Raw genomic sequence first — 19583 nt, 5'->3', positions numbered from 1 at the left:
AATGAAAAATACACTTTCAACAAAATAAAATGAGCAGCAAGACACTACTCAGACAAAAATATTTGATATATTTATTTCAGAAAAAGGAAATATTTTAATAATGAACAAATGTTGATGGTTTTATTTTTCAGAATCCATCTATTAGAAAAAAGGAAATACAAGCGGATGACAGAAAATGAAATACACACTTTTAGCATTCAATAATTTTAATTAAATGAAATAGAATCCATGTATTGCAACTAAATAGAGGCATTTAAAGAAATTTAAAAATACGCAAATGAGCAAATTTTTGAAAACACATATTTTTTACCAGACTAATCCTAAAAATAAGAGCAGAAAATCTTTGCCTTTATTATAGAGTAGGAGAGTAATTACACTGAAAAAAATATTATTGATGCTCTATAGATAACAAAATGAAAAAAAATGTTCCATTGTTACACATTTTGATGACTGACACATTTACATTGTACAGAATTCTCCTCAGAGAAATTCTAGTTTCAGATCTTAGAACAGGCAAAAATAACAATGATTTACATATTCATACATTTTGTTCTTGAATTATTTTTAATTGTATTCTTAATCTTGTCTTTATTTGCTAAATATATTCATTTTAATTAAGGTTTATAGTTAAATTTTATATACAATCAAACAAAGTTTATAAAACCTCTTTTTTTCTTTCAAAAAGACTTTTGTTCTCTGACGTGGATAGTAATTTTAATATCTGTTATGCATTCGAATACAGTTACAGTTACTTGTTTCTTCGATTTCGCACAATTATTAGTTATCTTGCTTTAAGAATAAAATTGTTTCTTTTCTGCAATGTATAAATAATGCTCATTTAGACTTTACCTCTTTTATGATTTCCATCGTATTAGAGTAGTAGTGCATAAACCAAGCAGTAACATTTTGCTTCGATAAGAGAAATTAAAGTAACTTGCCGTTAGTTGTACAGAAATTTCCAATTTTGTTTACTTTCAGACTAAATATTTTGAAGGAATTTGAACTGAAAAACAACAATTTGTTTTATACCCATAACCCTTTCCACAATAATGCGTTTATCATAATTTCATACTGACTTTTCAAATGTTTCTTATTTTATCTATTAAATTGAAGTTTCTGTTTTCCGTGCATTACTTGATCTTAGTATATATTCAGAAAATATGGAAGATATTTAGGAATCTGTGACTTTCTGAATTTTCCTTTTAATCAAATCAAATTGTAATGGATGATTAAATAAAACTCTTTATGCAAAATCAGCTCATGCTTATTTATAGTATTTTCAGGCTGTAGAGTCAGCTCAGGCTTATTTGTAGTATATTCAGGCTGTAGAGTCAGTTCAAGCTTCAGGAAGTATCAAGTTTCCCAATTCAGTTTCATTTTGAAACCCATTTTTCATCTTGTAGGAGAGAAAAAAAAAAAAAAAAGGATTTCTGCGTAATAGGTTGAAGTGAAAAAGCGGGCCAAAAATGTTTTGCTCAATTTATTACTCTGTATTCGAACAAGTTGGCATCCTTTTGACACAGAAATCTGCCAAATTTTAAGAGTTATGAATGTTTTTATAATTCTTTGTTTGCTTTCTCCGTGAAAACAACTCAGAATTCTCCATATGGAGGAGACTACATAGCGAGCTTCAACATTCTCTCAACCTTTGTCTTTAAATATAATAGGTCAACGTTTAATGTAGAATTTTGCGATATTGACTTTTAGTTTCAAATTTGGGCGATGATATGCCATGATGAATGCCTTGATATTATAATTCTGTATTGTGCGTCGTTACCACATGCAGCTGCTGATACTTCAGTAATTAATTTAACACAACTTTTTACTTCTTGTGAATGACATGGATATAATAAAAGAAGAATTTCATCAGGGATTTCCGGAATCATCAAGTTAACATCATCATCAAACATAAATGCCGTAAGTGGTCACTCAATTTCAAACAATTCAATGAATTTCAGTCAATTAAAGCAAATAGTTTTCTGCTTTGAAATTTAACATAGCAAGCTTGAACAATGTTATCGACTTTAGCCGTTTTCCTACATTTTAAAACTCTTAGACGGCCTGTTTTCAGTTATCAGCCAATATAGAAAGCAGAAAGATTTCTGGTTTACAAAAATACGCATTTCTCTGCTAAGTTCATCAATTTTTCAGGAAAAAATGAGGATTTTTTTATTACATTGCAAAAGCGTTCATTGCCGTGCAGACAAAATTATTGAATTTTGATATTAAACACAGGGCATGCGTATAGCAGCATAATCTGTTAAAATTTTCTCCGATGGATATTTGGATGAAACATAATCGAAAAATTCTATTTGCTATCGTTAAGTACATGAATGACTCATTTTTCTTGGAGCCTTTTGTGACAAGCTAATTGAAATATTTCCGTTTGAATTTCCAGTGCCCATTTCATAGAGATGCCATTGATCGTTACTAAGTTCATCAAAAGCAACCTCAGACTTTCTATTTTATCGAATTTTTTTTACAAAGATCTCTTCCCATGATTCTAGCTTTGTCCCAATTTATCCACTATATTCTCTTGGTCCAATAGTTATTCTGTTCAGATGTTGCAGTAGATGGTGTAATGGTAGTTTATTCATGTGTAATAAGCAAACAAACCATTGCAAAGGATGTCCGACCGAGAAAAGCTCCAGTTGTCGTATGATACTGCTTTTAGAATCTATATTTACTACTGTTTCGTCACAAATGAAAGCTCGTAGCAAAGAAATTTTAATATTTTTTTCCAAAAAAGTAAATGTACTTGTTTTAATGTTATGAGAACATCAAGTATAAAAGTGAAATTTCCAACACATTTCGATCCAGGTTCTCTAAGTAGAGCAGCATGATCTTCATTTATTCACTTGTTAGCTCCCCTTTTTCCTTCCTTAAATTGAATCAAAGTCTTGTATTTTCGATTGTCAAAGTACCAAAGTCATTTTTATTTTTCAAGTCATTTAGAGTTTTTTTTTTTCCCTTTCTGATTTTGCGACGATAGATTACTTTAGAAGAATCGTCTTTGGTAATTGTACTTCAAATCTTTTAAAGCTGCATTTATCAGAGTTGATGCTGATCTGTAGGATACACCAGTTCAGTCACAAACCTATGCTACCTTTGGAAGTTCATTTCTCATTTACGAAATTGGAGGAGAATTTTAGCTTATAAATGCTGTCTTTGTTTCACGTTTTTATATTCAGAAACAATATCGTCACTTGTATTAGAAGAATTTTGAGAATACAAAATGTGTCTCTTAGCTTTTTTTTTCTCTCTATTTTACAATTGAACATCTTTACTTCTGTTGCCTTTTCTTTTCATTGTAATCACTTTTCAAAAATTATACTAGATTTAATATCAGTTTTTCCAATAACAATTATTCGAAATATTCTTTGATCTATTCAAAAAAACTTTCAGATGCTTTCATTTATATAATGAAATACCAAACAGATTTTCCTGCGCTGATTTTTTAGATGGCACAACAGTGTTCTAAAATTTTTCCCACCTTCTCTTCTCAAATGCATTTTAATATCATGACATTTTTTATAATATTCTCTTACTTTATACCTTATTTGTTGGCTCAGTACAATAGAAATTTAACTTCTTCCACATAAGCATTTGTGATATTTTATTAATTGTGGATACACATCAGCCAAAGCAGATTCCAGTTTGTTTTCTGTCTTAAATATAAATAATATCTTCTAATATATTGGTAGCATATTATCTTTAAAGGTTTCAGGAGTACCAAATCCTGTTATTGAGTCAGAAGCATCTTGGAATGGTTTAAGTAGTACGTTGTTGTTGTTGCTATAATCTCCATGGTCTGACGTAGTCAGACCAAATCCAAAAATCCGTTGACAAGAAGTCAAAAACGAGGAAGGGTGAAGAATAAATTTCTCCCCAATGAAATCCTAGACAGTCCAGAATATGTTCAGCAGAGGCCTGATGCTGGCAGCATTTCGGGCAAAGAGGGTAAAACTTTTCAACCTGAGAAAAGAAAAGACATTTAAGGTGGCCACTGGCAAGGCGTGACAGGCAAGTGTTGGTTTTTCTATCACAAGGAAGATTTAAGGACTGCCCCGGCTTATTGGCTCTATACCAATCATGAGTAGGGGGAACCATCCAATTCTTCTTATTTAGGAATTTCGCCTGAGAGAATAGTTCTAAGTGTGTGAGCTCAGCAGAAGAGGAAGTCGCTAGGCTGCTTCCTTTCTTTGCAAGCCTGTCTGCTATTTCGTTACCAAGTAGATCCACATGAGATGGGATCCACTGGAAATGAATATCATGTTGAAGTGAAATCAGCTTCAACTTCTGAAGAATATACAAACTTGCTTTATCTCCAACATAGGTCCAATTGTTAAGGTGTTCCATTGAGCTGCGGCTATCAGTAAGAATAAAAAGGTTCTTATAATTATTTTCGTGTAAAATTTTCTTAAGTCCCTCATCGATTGCTAAAAGTTCGCTTCTAAAAACGTAACAGAAGTCTGGATTTCGATGACATAGAGAAAAACTAGACTGAGAAGTTACAATATAGATGCCACTACCTGCAGAATTGTCGATTTTGCTGCCGTCAGTATACAATTTAATGTCACATTTAGGGATTTTATTAATGACTTCCAAGGCCAATTGTCTGAGGTATTCTGACGCATTTTCCTTTTTATTAATGGGAACAGGGAGGTTGAAATGAAAGTGAACCCTGGTAAGTTCTTCAGTAGGATTCATACAGGAGTGAAGAGAATGTGGCTCTACATTTTTAGGAATTATATTCTGAGACAAGACTTGACTAAAGGGACTATTTTTCTTGAGTCTCTGGAGGTTAGTCCAATTTCTTAGGTATTTTGAAGTGTTGTTTTGAATGCCATAACTGGAAAGTTTAAGTAGTACGTGATAGCATTGAATGAGAGCAAAAATAGCCCCAAATAAAATATTGGAATCATGTAACACAAATTAATGAAATACCTTTTAATAATAGTAAGACAACCGATTAGAAGAAAGAACGCAGTAGATACTGACTTTAGTAAAAGAGAAAACATGAAGTGGCATTGAGTGGCAAGAGTACGCGACACGCTTGTTCATTTTATACCTGAAATCCAAGTCCTTTGATTACCTAGATCATTTAGTTATTGATTCAATATTCATTTCTTTGGCAACTTTATTTGAACCATTTGTGATTTCACATCAAAGTTATTACATTTTATGAATCTGTTTTTGTCAGTTTTTTGAAAATTTAGGTGAAATATTACAAATTTAAAGCTGTTTAGGCAGCCAAGGATATAATTTGATTTAGCTGAGATTTTGTTTATACAACTTATCTTCATATAGGTGCTTCAAATTTGTAATTTTAATTTTTTCACTTCTCCCAAATGTACAATTAAAAGTTACGAACGATATATTGTATGCGAAGTTGTAAGAAGTTATGAACCATGGGAATCGACTTCTTTCTAATAAGAAGGTGGGAAACAACTGAAGCTTCCTATAAAAGCATCGTTTCAAAAAAGGTCGTTGTTTTCTGATTAATTTACTCAATAATATGTTTACAAATTTTGAGCTTCTTAATGTACTGGCTTTTTTTTTCTTGAGTAATATTTGGAATTATCAGTCTTATTTTAGTTCTGAAATTTGTCAATGATCTTAACTATTTAAAATCATTACTATTCCCCTACAAATTATTTATGCTTGTTACTAAATTGATTCCACGGCCTGCCTACTATCAACTAATTCTAGTGCACTTAGAGCATCAGAGAATTATTTCATTTATTATTGGTTAATGACTTCTGTATTACTATTAATTACTTGCTAAGATTTTGACACTTCAGTCTGCCTACCATTTAATTTTTAATTATTATATATTTAGCAGTAATAAATATTTTATTTTCTATAAATTCATGTTTTTAAAGTCCCTTCATTCTTTAAGATCCCCGTGAAGTTTATTGCAGTAATAATTGGTTACTATAATCTTCCTCTTAAATTACCGAAGGATTTAATAAAGTTATTCCAAAAGATATATCATGAATAAAAACTCAAATATTGGATAGAACTCAAAGAAAAAGTGAATACATGTTAAAGTTCTTTTCAACTTATATGAAAAAGATTCAATGAATATAATCGAATAATTTTGGTAAATATATTTGTCCCGATTCTTGCGTACAAATATCAAAAAATAGGGTATGCTGTTATAAAATAAAAAAGATTTAAGGCAAGTTATTGTGTATTGATACTCAATTAAATGAAACTACAAGTTAATTATTTTTATTTGTCAGTTGATTAATAATTTTCAAAGTTTTAAGGTATTGGTTCATTAAACATTTGAAAGTGGAAAAATAAATATTTGATCATTAAGAATTATGTTTGCAAGACAAAAAAAATTACCTTACTTAACTTTTATTGGTTAAGTTTTCGGTTACTCAAATTCATCTTTTAATACCTGTATGGATTTAGGCTGCAAAGGATTTGGCCCTAGTTTCAGTGCTCACTTTTCGATAATGTAATTTAAATTTCTCGCTTACGAAACATTCCTAGATAAAGTATTCTAAAAATATCAGGTATTAAAATTTAATGGACCTTCACATTTTAAACAAACCTCAGTTTAAAAATTCAATTTTTGAAATCAAACAGCAATAATGACAAAGGGAAAGATAATTTTGATAAAGTATTTAAAATATAAAAAGTTGTTTGGTATAATAATAAGAATATGCGGTTAAATGCATTTTTTAATTAAATTTCTTATAAGACTGTCAAACAATAACATTTCGTTGCATATACCAAAGGCAATATTATTTTTGAGTATTTCCAATATTTGCAAGTGATGAAGTTTTATACAGGATATTTCTTTTGGAGACTCTTTATACAAGAATATTGAGATCAGTGTGACCATTTTTTATTTTTCTTGTCTATTATTAGCCAAATTGGATGATATAATCAGTCAGAAGTGTTCAAGATATGGAAATTATTGACCTAATTTTGTTGAAAGTGTAAGTTCGTTAATGAGAATCAGAAACTCCACTTACCTTCTTGGAAGTAATTATTATGAGCATTTAAAAAAATTAAAACATTGTACTTACATTGAAAGGAAAGTCAATCTATTTCTAGAATTATCATATTAAAACTATCTACTACACATATAAAGCTGTTTATCGAATAGTAAATGTTGATTGTTTAAAAAATTTTGATTTTATATCTCTTAGTGGTAACAGCATTTCTGAGAAGAGCAGGCACTTTGTTCACAATATTAAAGAATTTGAATATGGAATGGTTTTTTGCATATTTAATTTATTTTACTGTTTGTTCTGATTCATAAATTTATTTCAACGCTACTTTAAATATTTGATGAACCTATATTAATTGCAATGTATATAAAGGTGTTCTGAATAACTTTATGCTTTTTATTGAATATTTATTCATTCATTTAACTCTGTTTAGCAAACATATATATTACACAGAAACAAAATATGAAATCTCTTTCCTTGGTGTAAAAGTTGATTTTAGCATGACTTTTTAAAAAAAGTATTACTTGAAATTTGAAGCAAAATGGATTTCAATTATGCAATCTACTTTATTTTTGGAATTTCATAAGAAGAAATATGTATTGTTTAAACTAATAGTAATGAAACACTTAATACTGAACAGAAAACTTTGCAAGAAAATGAAAAGCATTTCAGAATACAATGTCTGAATAGCTGAATGGCTCCAAAATTTAATGGGAGTGTATTTTTCCAGAATAAATCCAAAAAATAAGTTGTTGAGAAAATTGTTTTACATTTTTTTCCTTAACTGTATTAGGAATCATTTTTCAACTATCTAAAGAATTTTAGCATAAATGAAGACCTTATATATGCTACATTAAAACAAATGGTTGATTTTTTTGGACATGCTTGAATGTATGTACTTTGCAAATTAATAAGAGACTTTTTAAAAATAATAATAACTATCTTTAGACGTTTTCTCAAATATTTAAATTAGAAATTTTTAAGTAAAATTTCTTATTTTTTATGTAAAAGGGAATTATTTCCAATAGTTTTTGAGATTTAAAAATTACAAATATGTTAGTTCAGAGTTTACGCATATTTTTTTACTCTCCCTAAAAACTCTAAAAAAAAAAAAAAAAAAAAAAAGCTCGAAACCTTCCTGTACATCTTTACAATAACAAAAAACGAAAAAAAGTTCTTTTTTTTAAAAAAAAAAATTCTGTACGCTGTAACAAATCTGTTAACCAATGGTATATACTCAAATAAGTCCTTCTTCAGCAATATTTGAAAGAAAAAAAAGTATATCAAAATAATGCGAGATTGGATATTCCACTTGCCCTTAAACCGCTAATTAAAAAAATATTCAGACTCAAAAATATTTTGATTTTCAAATTTATTTTTAATATTTTAAAAAATAGATGAAGGCAAAAGAAATTTTGAAGTTCAAACATCCGAGTGTAATATCCCTTTAACAAAGTAATATTTTTAATCGTTTTTTTTAAATTTACTTTACTCAAATGGAATTTTAGCACGAATAAAATTAGAAGTGAAATATTTTTCTTTCTTTCTTAATCATGAGGCATTTAATTTTACTGTTTCTGCTACGTTGTAGTGCAATATATTATATACATAACTTTAGGAAACATTATTGGCACTAACAGAAAAAGTGAATGACGATAATTTAACATTATTTATAATTCATATTTCTAACTTTCTAACTAACATTTAATATAGTTATAGATTAGTTACAGTCTATAGTCTATAATTATTCTCTTCAATGTAGTGTAGTCTGAAACAGACATAAAGGTTTAAAAGAAAATTTAGTGTTAAGAATCAACTTTATAATTCACCATTTTTGTAAATACATGAAAATTTATACAAACATGATTTGTTCATTTCAGTTATATGAAATGGAAAACCTTCATTACAAAACATGATTTCTTCTTAAAGCAATCATCATAATTTTAAAAAAAGAATAAATATGCCATTAAAATCTTTTGTTTATTTTTATGTAAAATGTTTTTATATGTGAACACATATGATTTCTGAAACGTATATTCAAGATTTCAAGAAAAATTTATTTGGACGATCTTCGAACCGTATTAAACATATTAAAAAACTGTTTTCATATGGTTTAAATTCAAAGGTAAGAAAATAAAATTCCTAAAGAAATTCTTTCAAATTTAGCATGCTAAAAATAACTTTAATAAAATAATTAACATAATTTATGCGTTTCATTATTTTTGAAGGGTTTTCTTTTGATTGTTTTTCGAAGCTTTCGAACCTACGATTTCATTTGAATAAACATAATTTCAATTAGAATTTAATCGAATCTTAAAAACTAATTAGAAATTAAAAGGAATTTTTATTTTATTTGTCTTCTCTCATTTAATAGTTATTAATTGTTGGGATATTATATTCAAACTTTGAAATTGAGGAAATGTAAGTAAACATTATGGAAAAATTCTTTATATACTTTCAACTTTATATGTAGTTTTTTTGAAACATTTTGCTGTTTAAACATAACTTCACAATAAAGATATTTCCTTTTGATAAAGATAGATAAAACCAAAGTAATTAAATATATGAGCACATACTTTTTGAAGTGCAGTTGATACCTAACTCTTTCAAAAAATTATTTTTAAAACATCAAATATAACACTCTTGAATAATCACTCAAAATTAATGATGGCTCATGCTAAAACACTATGCGGGTACTGTAACTTGAACTACTATATGGTGATATCAGCACAACTTAAATCAAGATCTTTTTAATTAATATTTAATAGTTTAATAATTAATTTATAAATTATTATTTATTTAGATCTTTGATGATGAAGTTTTCCCTTAATAAAGAAATTGCAAATTTTTATTGAATTTTATTAAAAATTTAACTTAAAATAAAACATTTCAATCATTTCTTTAATGTCAATTACCTTACAAATTTATCAACAATAATTTTGCGAAATATTTTACACAATGGATAGCAATTAAAACATTGTTCACGCTTTTTTCCTAGACCGCCTTTTTCTTAAATTCCTTGCTGAAAAAAAAAACGAAGAAAGATTGAGAATGCTTTTTACATGCTTATGTTCAAGCAGAAAGTATTGGAACAAAGGGGATTGACAAACTTTGGAAAATAATGAATTTCCTTTCATTCTTCAAAAGGCAATGATCAAAGAAAATTCTGTCAAGTATTCTTGGCATTTTCCCCTAATCTTCGGTTGAGAATGAAAATGTCCTCAGCCAAAGAGTAGGACATTTAAATAAATTTAGATATTACACCCGAACCAAATAAATAATTAATCAAATTTATGTGCTGCAAAATGCTTATTGTAGCTGCAACCTGTACATGAACCGGCCCTTTTCAGGAATGATACCATATTGCTGAATTGAAAGGAGCTCTATTTTCCGATGGACAACATGCTTTGACTTTAAAGATAGAAGAGAAACATTGTAGTTTTTCTTTTCTCTCTTTTAGAGCAAAATTAAAGTGCCATGAATTTTGTTTAGATACCTAGCTTGGAATCTTTAATAAGGTAGATGTGATGACAGAATATTTGCAAAACATTTGATATTATTAATAAGGGTTTCAAAATTATATTAACTAACAATTTGTCTGGCAATTTTCTATATATATGTGTCTGTTTTATTTATTGTTAAAATAACAAGGGAGATGCTTTCAACATTTTGTAAAAAGGTTATGCATAGGGATTGCAATACCGGTATACCGGGATACCGAATACCGGTATTTTGAGCCATTTGTACAATTTTGTAATACCGGTATTCACAAGTTTAAATACTGGTTTTTCGGTATTTACTAGAAATTTTTAAAATTGTCTCCACTATATGTTCAGGGATCGCCAACATAGCAAAATAGTATACGTTTTTGTTTTTATGGCTCCCTTAACGGGCGAAATTAATTAGCTAATTAATGGCTTAATTAATTGCTTAAATATAAATTAGCGAAACATGGATTATCCCTGAACAAAGATATTGTATCCATAACGACTGATGTAGCAACAGTTATGAAAAAAGTTGGAAAGTTGATTGGTGCAAATCAACAATTGTGCTATGCTCATGTAATTCAATTAGGATTCCAACTTTGAAGAGAGTAAGAGTGAGATTGATATTGACAATGAAGATAATGACAATATAGTTGTTGAAGAAGATATTGCTAATGAGGAGGAAATATTAACCCATCAAGAATAGCATCCTATAATTTATAAAGTTCGAAATATTGTTACGACATTTAAACGTTCCCAATAAAAATGACATATTACTAAAATATATACTAACTGAAAATAAAACCGAATATATGTTAATATTTGATTCTAAAACACGTTGGAACAGTTTACTCCTGATGATGGAACGATTTTTGAAATTGAGAAATCCAATCCCACCAATAAGCGACTTAAACCTGTAAATTAACTTTTCAGATAGTGAATTCGACTTAATACCCAGAACTGCATCAGCTCAACTTCCAATAAAACTGACTATTGAGTCTTATGTCGGAGAGATTCTAATTTATTAACAGCTAATGCAACAATAAATTTCATGATGCAGTCACTAAAAGAACAGAACACATCACTATCTGAAGAATTATATATTACATTGAAAAATCGCACAGAAGAAAGGCATACCGAAATAGAAAATGTCTTACTGTATTTAAATAATTATAATGATTTTAAAAATGAAAATGAAAAAGAGGAAAACAGATTAACCAATTCAAATCTGATCAAGTTTATAGTAAATTTTCTTAAATTTATTTACCCACAAACCTATCCACATTCAGAAGAATTCAGTACAGTTATCGAAGATTATTTTGACACTAATGTCGATAGTGAAAAGGAATTGCCTTTTGAACAAAAATTAGAATAAGCCATAAATAAAAAAAATTTCAACGAACCAAAATACAATACAGAAATCAGCTATATCCAAAACCATCCGACAAGAAATTGATTTATTTGAAGATGAGGGATTTAGAGGAAAATACTTGGAAAAAATGTATCTCGCATTGTACCACCAACTAGCGTAGATACCGAAAGAGCGTTTTCAACAGCTGGTCATTTTTGCACAAAATTACTTTTCAGGATGAATGACAGTACAATTGATGCATTATGTTTTTTAAGATCACATTTCAACAATTTGTAATAATACCACAGACTGAATAGTGATATTTACACTTTTTTGTGATTTAAATAAATAAGATGTTCCTTTACTTTTTTGTGATTCTTTATATAGTGTTATAATTTATAAGTTACAATTTTTTTGTGATATTTACACTCTCTAACAAAACTGGCAAATAATAATAAAAAAAAAAACACCTGTATTTTCTTTTTTCTTTGTCTAAAATTTCTAATACCGGTATTAAAACCGGTATCCCGGTATTAAGATCTAAAAAATACTGAATACCGGTATTGAAATTTTGTTCCAGTATTGCAATCCCTAGTTATGCATAATTGCTTTTATACTTTAGATACTTTCATACTTTAGGATTTAGACTTTTATACTTTAGAATTTTTACACGTTGGAAATATATATAATTATAATGCTTAACTTATCCAATTAGAATGCTTTCTGTGCAATTATAGGAAAATTCTTATTTTCTCATTAACTAGAGTTAAATTCCATAAATCACAATAAAATTATTAAAACTGATTTTTATATTCATTTAAATAAAATCTTATTCTCATTTCTCATTAACCAAGAATTCAAAATGATAATGTTTGTTAACTCATGTATTCTACTACTCTTTCTTGACTGAAAAAAACCCGCGCTATAATTTATCAACACAAATTATTAAAGGATCTACAACGAACAAATCCAACCATTTCAGCAAAATGGTTAATTGTAAAAGTAATGTGCATCTAAAGCAAACTTTCCTTATGTACTGCTCTATGATTGCGTGATTTTATTTAGTAATTTAATACATCGAATAACTGGTTCAATCATCGAGAAAGCAAAGCTTTTATCCTAATATGTTCCTACAAGACGAAAATCATATCACAGCGCAAATTTCCAGAAGAGCACTTACCTCTGCAGGAAACGCGTGACCGGAAATGGTGTGCTCCGATCCCTTGTCATCAGTTCTTCCGTAATGCAAAAGAATTTCATGTACTCTGTATTTATATGATAACGGTCCGCCATTCACCATCACTGCTGGGCTGGTGGAATCCAAACGGAAGCGAACGCTGTGGCCAGTGTTTTTCAAAGTACCGTTGACCTGAAGAAAGAAATAATACATATACTAATTTGAAAAGAAAATACATACATACTTTTATATTGCTGTAAAAGCAAGGCTTTCTACATTTTTATTTTTTTATTTATAATTAGGTATTATACATATAAGGAAATTTTGAAATCAATATTTTCCTAAATATATTAACATAATAATAAAAATTCCATGAAATAAATTCATTGACTAATAATTAAACTTTCAAATTATTAAATTTTCTGAAATAATTATTATTGCTTTGAAACAATGAATTCATCTAGATGAATACAATTTTAAAAATCTAGCATATTTTTAAGAGAATAAAAAATCCCATCTTTGCGAACATGAAACAGATCGATTGTAAAAATACATGGAAAGATCACACGTGAATTGTTGGAATTCCCAATTAAGTAATGAAAAGAAATAAATCCGATTTTCACAAAACATTTCAATTGACTTTACCAAATAAATCCAATCACTTCATTTATTATTTAAATAATATGTTATTGATGAGTCTTTATGTAGGGAGATTCTATGAAAATATTTTGGAATCTGACATGAAAGACTAAAAACACTTACCTAAATCTATTACTAGTGAAGGATACCTTCCTTATAATGAACTAAAATCATCAGAATGAAAAGCATTCCACTCCATATATTAACTTAATATATCTAGCTTGCAATTTTGTTTCAAGAACTGATGATAAACAGATTGGCATGTTTGTAAACTTTTACGAATAATCATTTGTTCTTTTAATTCGTTAATTTAATTCTTACAATTAACGTTTTGCTTGAAACTTAACAATAACTTTGCGGAAATTAAAATTTCTATTATAATTTTTTTAAAGAAAAAAGTGTGTAAATCGAAGGACTAATTTCTCTTTATATAGAATTTTTATTTCTCTTTATTTTTTATTTTTTTTTAAATTATCCATTCAGAAATATTCAATGTTCTCATTCAATGGATTATGAGTCGTCTACGTTATTTAATCTTAAATAAAATGTCTAGATTAGCGTTTTTATAACCTCAAAACAAGAAGTTATTAAAAGAATTTTTATGCAAAATTATAGAAAAGCGAATAAAAATTTAGGCAACAATTTTAAAACCTTAAAATAATTTATAATATTCATTTAAAGTTGTAAAACAATTTTTGAAAGTATCTTAATACCTTAGCTGGATTATTCATTTCGATGTCGGATGAAAAGCATTTAGGGATATTTCTTATCAATATTTAATCATTTTCTTTTATTTTCATTCATAAAACCACTGCTCAAAATCTAGATTTAAAACAGTCTTAAGCCATGTAGTCCAAAACTATGTTTTTAAAAAATCGTCAATATAAAAAGATTATATTTTTCCTTACTTTCCATTAAAACTTAAAAAGTATAACTTAATGACTTTTTTGCAATTTTTCATTCTGTTATACAACAAGATTAAGAAAAAAGAAGAAAATTGAAACAATTTTTCATACATTTCATAATGCAAACATTTCACTATATGTAACATAATATACCACGGCATGATTAAATGAATATTAATTAAGTGGTTAGCTCCATGCAAATATTAAATATTTTGTAAGAATAGAGAGGAATATTTAATCAAAAAATACGTCAATATTTTCACATCCGAAAGAAAATAAACACTTGCATTTCTTCCCTTAAAATTTTCTTCACTTTTGCAGATTTCATTACTTTTTCTTAGAGAATTTTAAAATAAAATGAATTCTAAATTTACGTTTAATTTTTGTCTTAATTTCTGGAATGATCTGAATGAAAAATGGGAAACATCGTTTTTGTGAAAAAAATCATTTTAGGACATGTGGCAACCAACATCGCAAGTGAACAAGAAAAAATAACAACTAATTTAAGTGAAAATACAAATAAAAATTAATACAACAATTTTAGAGAACTGAAAGATCAAGGCGACTTACGAATTCAGAAGTGAGAACTATAGTACGGAATATGAAAAGAAATCCAATTTCAAGTGCTATAAAAATGTCTCATGTTGTCATGTAAAAATCATAAAAAATAATAAAATGCAAAAGCTATAAACACAAAGAATTAGCCACACTCTGCCTTGGTTGAATTGAATGGCCGAATCGCCTTTACAAGTAAAATTACAGTCTATGTGGCCGGTAGAAGCCCGTCTTATCTATTATTAGGAATCATTAAAATTCCTATTAGGAACATTAAATCTTCCTGAAAAATTAAAGCGACTTTTTTTTTGGGGGGGGGGGAGGGTTGTTTAAAAACTTTTCTATGGAAACCTCTAATGTTCAGAATAATCACCATAAACCCTTCATTCGAGCTTGGTTTTATAGCCATGACGTCATAATTTGATTCTGTTCTTGAACATTTCTCTCCGTCAAGTTCTTAGGTATTTTCTAGAACAACTACTTAAACATAAAGCATAAGACGTTTTCTAATTTGTTTTAGTCTATATTTTTCTTTTTCATACCCTCTGAAAAGTTTAAAAAAACACGGAAATTCGGAGCATAAAAATGAAAACTTCCTTTAAACATTCAGATTAGTTATAAAATAAATGAAATATTTAGAAAAAGCACCAATCTTTATTAAATTTATGAGAATCATGATAAAAAAATAATATTAATCTGATATTTTGAATTTAAAACAAAAGCATATTACAATCCATTGCTTACAAATATGCAATATAAAACAAAAATTAATCATTCTTTCGTACTTTTACTTTAAATACTGAAGCTACAGAAATCTGGAAATCCAAAAGCTTAACCTTTGCATTATTATTTATAATAAGTCTTGAAAGTCACTTTTACGTGAAAATTCTGGGATAATTAAGATCATACTGGAATATGATTTTACATTTTTAATTCAGTAACTTTTATTCATTTTAAATTCCTCTGTTTAATGTGAGCTTAAAAGGATATTCCGCAATAAAGCATTTGAAGAGAATTTTCAATCCTACTATTAAAGCTCTTTCATTCATGAACTTTTTTTTTCAAGATCTAATTAAATAGTGATTTTGAATGCGTTTTCTATTGTTTACTTTTCCAGAAGACTATTCAATGCTTTGAATTTTCGAATAGAAAGCAATGTTGGTTTTATATAAATGCACTGTTTTACTCTAATTATATAAATACGTTTTAGCTACAGTTTTGCATACAGTATTTAACATCACCGTTTTTTGTTAAATGAATTTAACTGAAAAAAATTGATGCACTGAAAACATATTTCAATATCTGCAAATAATATAATAAAAAACAATTATATATTGCAATTATATAATTCTTTGTCCGTCAGAAATATGATAAAGCTTTTACATACTGTAATTAAATTTAATATATATATATAAATTTTGAATTTTCGAATAAACTATCATCGACATGTTTGCATTTCTAAATAGTATATTTTATTTTTATAAAAGTAATATATGTTGATACCTTGGGCGTGTAAGAGATTGCATTCAAATCTTTTCAGGTGAGTCGAAGTAATGTTTTGCAATTCTTCTTATAATGTTATCTTTTTAATTGCTGACCTTTTTAAATGCTATTTCAATCGTATAATGAATAGGAAGTACTTATTTTAAATAATCGATTATTTGGATTTATGTATGCCCTCCAGATTTAATTTTCGGTTCATCTGACATGCTGATTATTAGTGATACATTTTTAATGATGCTTGAATATGAAAGTAAAATATCTTCTATTAGCATTCAGAATATAGTCAGATTCAGAATATAGAAAAACGTGAAGAGTGTAGATTTTCGCACAATACCTGTGCTAATACTCATTTTCTTAATCGGAAAATAGATTGAGTATTATTTCTCATTTATAAATGATAATTTATTAATATTCGATACAATTCATCGTAATTTGTTGAACGGTTTACAGTATGAAATGCTATATAAATGGTATTTAAATGGTTTAATGGTTATCTAAAACAAAGTTCCACTTTCTGGATTTAGCGCTATGATATATATTTAGACTTTCAAAGGGTTACTGCTTCGTTTTCCAAAAGCAAAAGCTACATTCAAGATTTTTCGAATAAGTAGAAATAAATTGACATTCGGAAACATTCTATTGTTTTCTTGTACTTTTAAAAAATTAAATTAAAATTTTATCCGGCAAGAATAATGAGTTCGAAACAAAAGAAATGATTTTGAAAGATTAGTTATATTTTACTGAATCATTTAGTCGTTTTGACTTGTTAGTTGTTCAGTCATATTTGATTGAACAACACGTAACATACCCATTGTAAATCTAACATACGGAGAAAGCACAAATTGTTCTTCATTCTACTTAACATTCAAGGTTTTGTTGATTCTTGGTAATTTTCCATCGTCTTAATTTTCAGCTATTTTTCTCCTCTTTTATCAACGCCTGGATTCATCTCTTACGAAAAAGAGGTTTGACACACCCGCCTTTTTTATTGCCCTACAACGAATAAACTCCACCATCTGGTAGACTATTTGAACAACTCTTCATCTCATTAGTAAAGAGAAAGTTTGCGCAGGGACGGAAACAAACAGTACGGAGTCTCGACAGATTCCCTTCAACGTACCTTCTGTTTGTCCACTTCCACTTTTCCCATTCCTGGATCGTAGAGAAGTATTGAAGGCTCAATGTCTATCGGGGACTGCCTACGACCACGGTTGCACAACTTCCATTCGGGATTTAGCAAACCCCAGTAGTCAGGCCCTAAAACGGAAAGAAAGATTAGATTGATCAGTTCAAGCGTGATGAGGCGTTTCAAAAAGTTTTCAGAGCATGACGTTTGTCTTTCAGGACCATCTGTAGAATCGCAAGAAATATCCAATTGATGGAGTGTCTCTTATTTTGAATCGATCAATTGTTGAAAAACTGTCCGGTAAAGATGAAAAATGAAAAGACAGTTTGAAAGAAATCATTTTAGTTGTTGGATAATTTTTATTTCTATAATCTTTTGAAATGAAAAGGATGCATTAGAATGTCCTTATTATCCACTCAGATGTTAGTGGCTCTCTGCGATCCTACAGGAGTGGAACTGTTCTCGGAAATTCATATTTTTATTATAACACCTCCTAAAGTTAAACAAGGCTTGAACATCGTTTATGAAATATTGGGATGGAGTAGGTTTCAATAGTAAAGAAAAATCTGTCGCATTCCTGTTCAGAAATAACTAAAATTATTTGTTTTATGTTTTTTAATCATTTTTCCAAAAATATTCTCAAACTCAAGTGTTTGATTAAAACAGACATTTTTAGAAAAAATACTTCGTCATGAATTAAACATATTTATTTAGGTTTCGAACATTGATAAGATAAAAAAGAATCAATTAAAGAACAACCCCAAAGCAGCATAAATAAGCTATACGTTAAACATTGTTGTCAAATACAATATGTTTTAAAATGTGATAAAAAGTGTTCTTTAATTATTTCGGCACGTTCAAATTACAGTGGTGTAAGTCAATCAAGGCGTTTTAAAAAGATTTAGTTTAAAATGACCAATGACCAATGCACACATTCATTTCAACTTTATGTTAATTCGGATCCAAAATTATATTATTAGAACATTTTTTGCCAAATAATTCAACACATTTTGCGATTAATTTCTGGAATTTATACAATTTTAACTTTTTGACTACAAATGCTAAATCTCATGCAACTTCGTTTTTCAATCAAAACATTCATCTAAAAAAGAACACTGTTTCTTCACTCGTAATATTTTTTCCAGAAAAAATTTGCATAATATTCTGAAATGGATAATAAATTTATTATTCTTTGACTCTAATTTATGTGCCTTTCAGATTAATAAATAGCCAAAAGTACACAAATTCAAATTAATTAATTAATATCCAAAATTACACTATACATCAGAATAAAAATTTTATTTGACATCTTCCGTGACTTTGGATAAATGAAAATCCTGTGATCACCGTGATTGATATTCTGTCTTAAAAATTAGTGTACTACAGCGATTAAGGTAATTGTATTTTAAAATGCAATTATATTTTAAGTAACTTCATATATTCTTTATGTTTACATTCCTCGAGCATGTTTTAATTAAAATAAAATGCTTGTAGTAAATTTTATAGATAAAATAATCGTGAATAGATACACTTAAAAAATACCATATTATGTCCAACAATAGCAGTGAAGATCCTAGGAATTTTAGAGGATATAGTTTTTTTTTCAGAAAAAATTACAGATGCCACTTTTCATTGGCAAAGTATTCATTACAAATAAACTTCTAAATATGATGATGCACGTCATACTTCCTTTTTTGCTCAAATTATTTGTATTCTGCACAATAAAAGAAGTAAAATTCCTCTTTGCAATTGGGTTTAAATTATGTTTGAAACAAATCTTTAGATGGTTATGTTTCATACAATGTAAAAAAAAAAAAAAAAAAAAAAAAAAATCTTCACTTATGCCTGCTATAATATCTTATTCTGGA

General features: G+C 28.2%; 1 protein-coding gene across 1 annotated transcript in view; it reads right to left on the bottom strand.

The window, feature by feature from the left end:
* Positions 1 to 19583, bottom strand: part of LOC129960645 (carbonic anhydrase-related protein 10-like) — a 527176-nt gene that overhangs the window by 77582 nt on the left and 430011 nt on the right. Inside the window, exons 3-4 of the mRNA XM_056074193.1 lie at positions 17710 to 17846; positions 12991 to 13179 (exon numbers count right to left, since the gene is read on the bottom strand). Of these exons, the coding sequence (XP_055930168.1) occupies positions 12991 to 13179; positions 17710 to 17846 (326 nt within the window). The remainder of the gene's footprint in view (positions 1 to 12990; positions 13180 to 17709; positions 17847 to 19583) is intronic.

The sequence above is a fragment of the Argiope bruennichi genome, chromosome X2, assembly GCF_947563725.1.
Source record: "Argiope bruennichi chromosome X2, qqArgBrue1.1, whole genome shotgun sequence".
In the NCBI taxonomy this organism is placed as follows: domain Eukaryota; kingdom Metazoa; phylum Arthropoda; class Arachnida; order Araneae; family Araneidae; genus Argiope; species Argiope bruennichi.
Note: the sequence above shows the minus strand (reverse complement) of the source record. Positions and strands in the feature narration are given on the sequence as shown.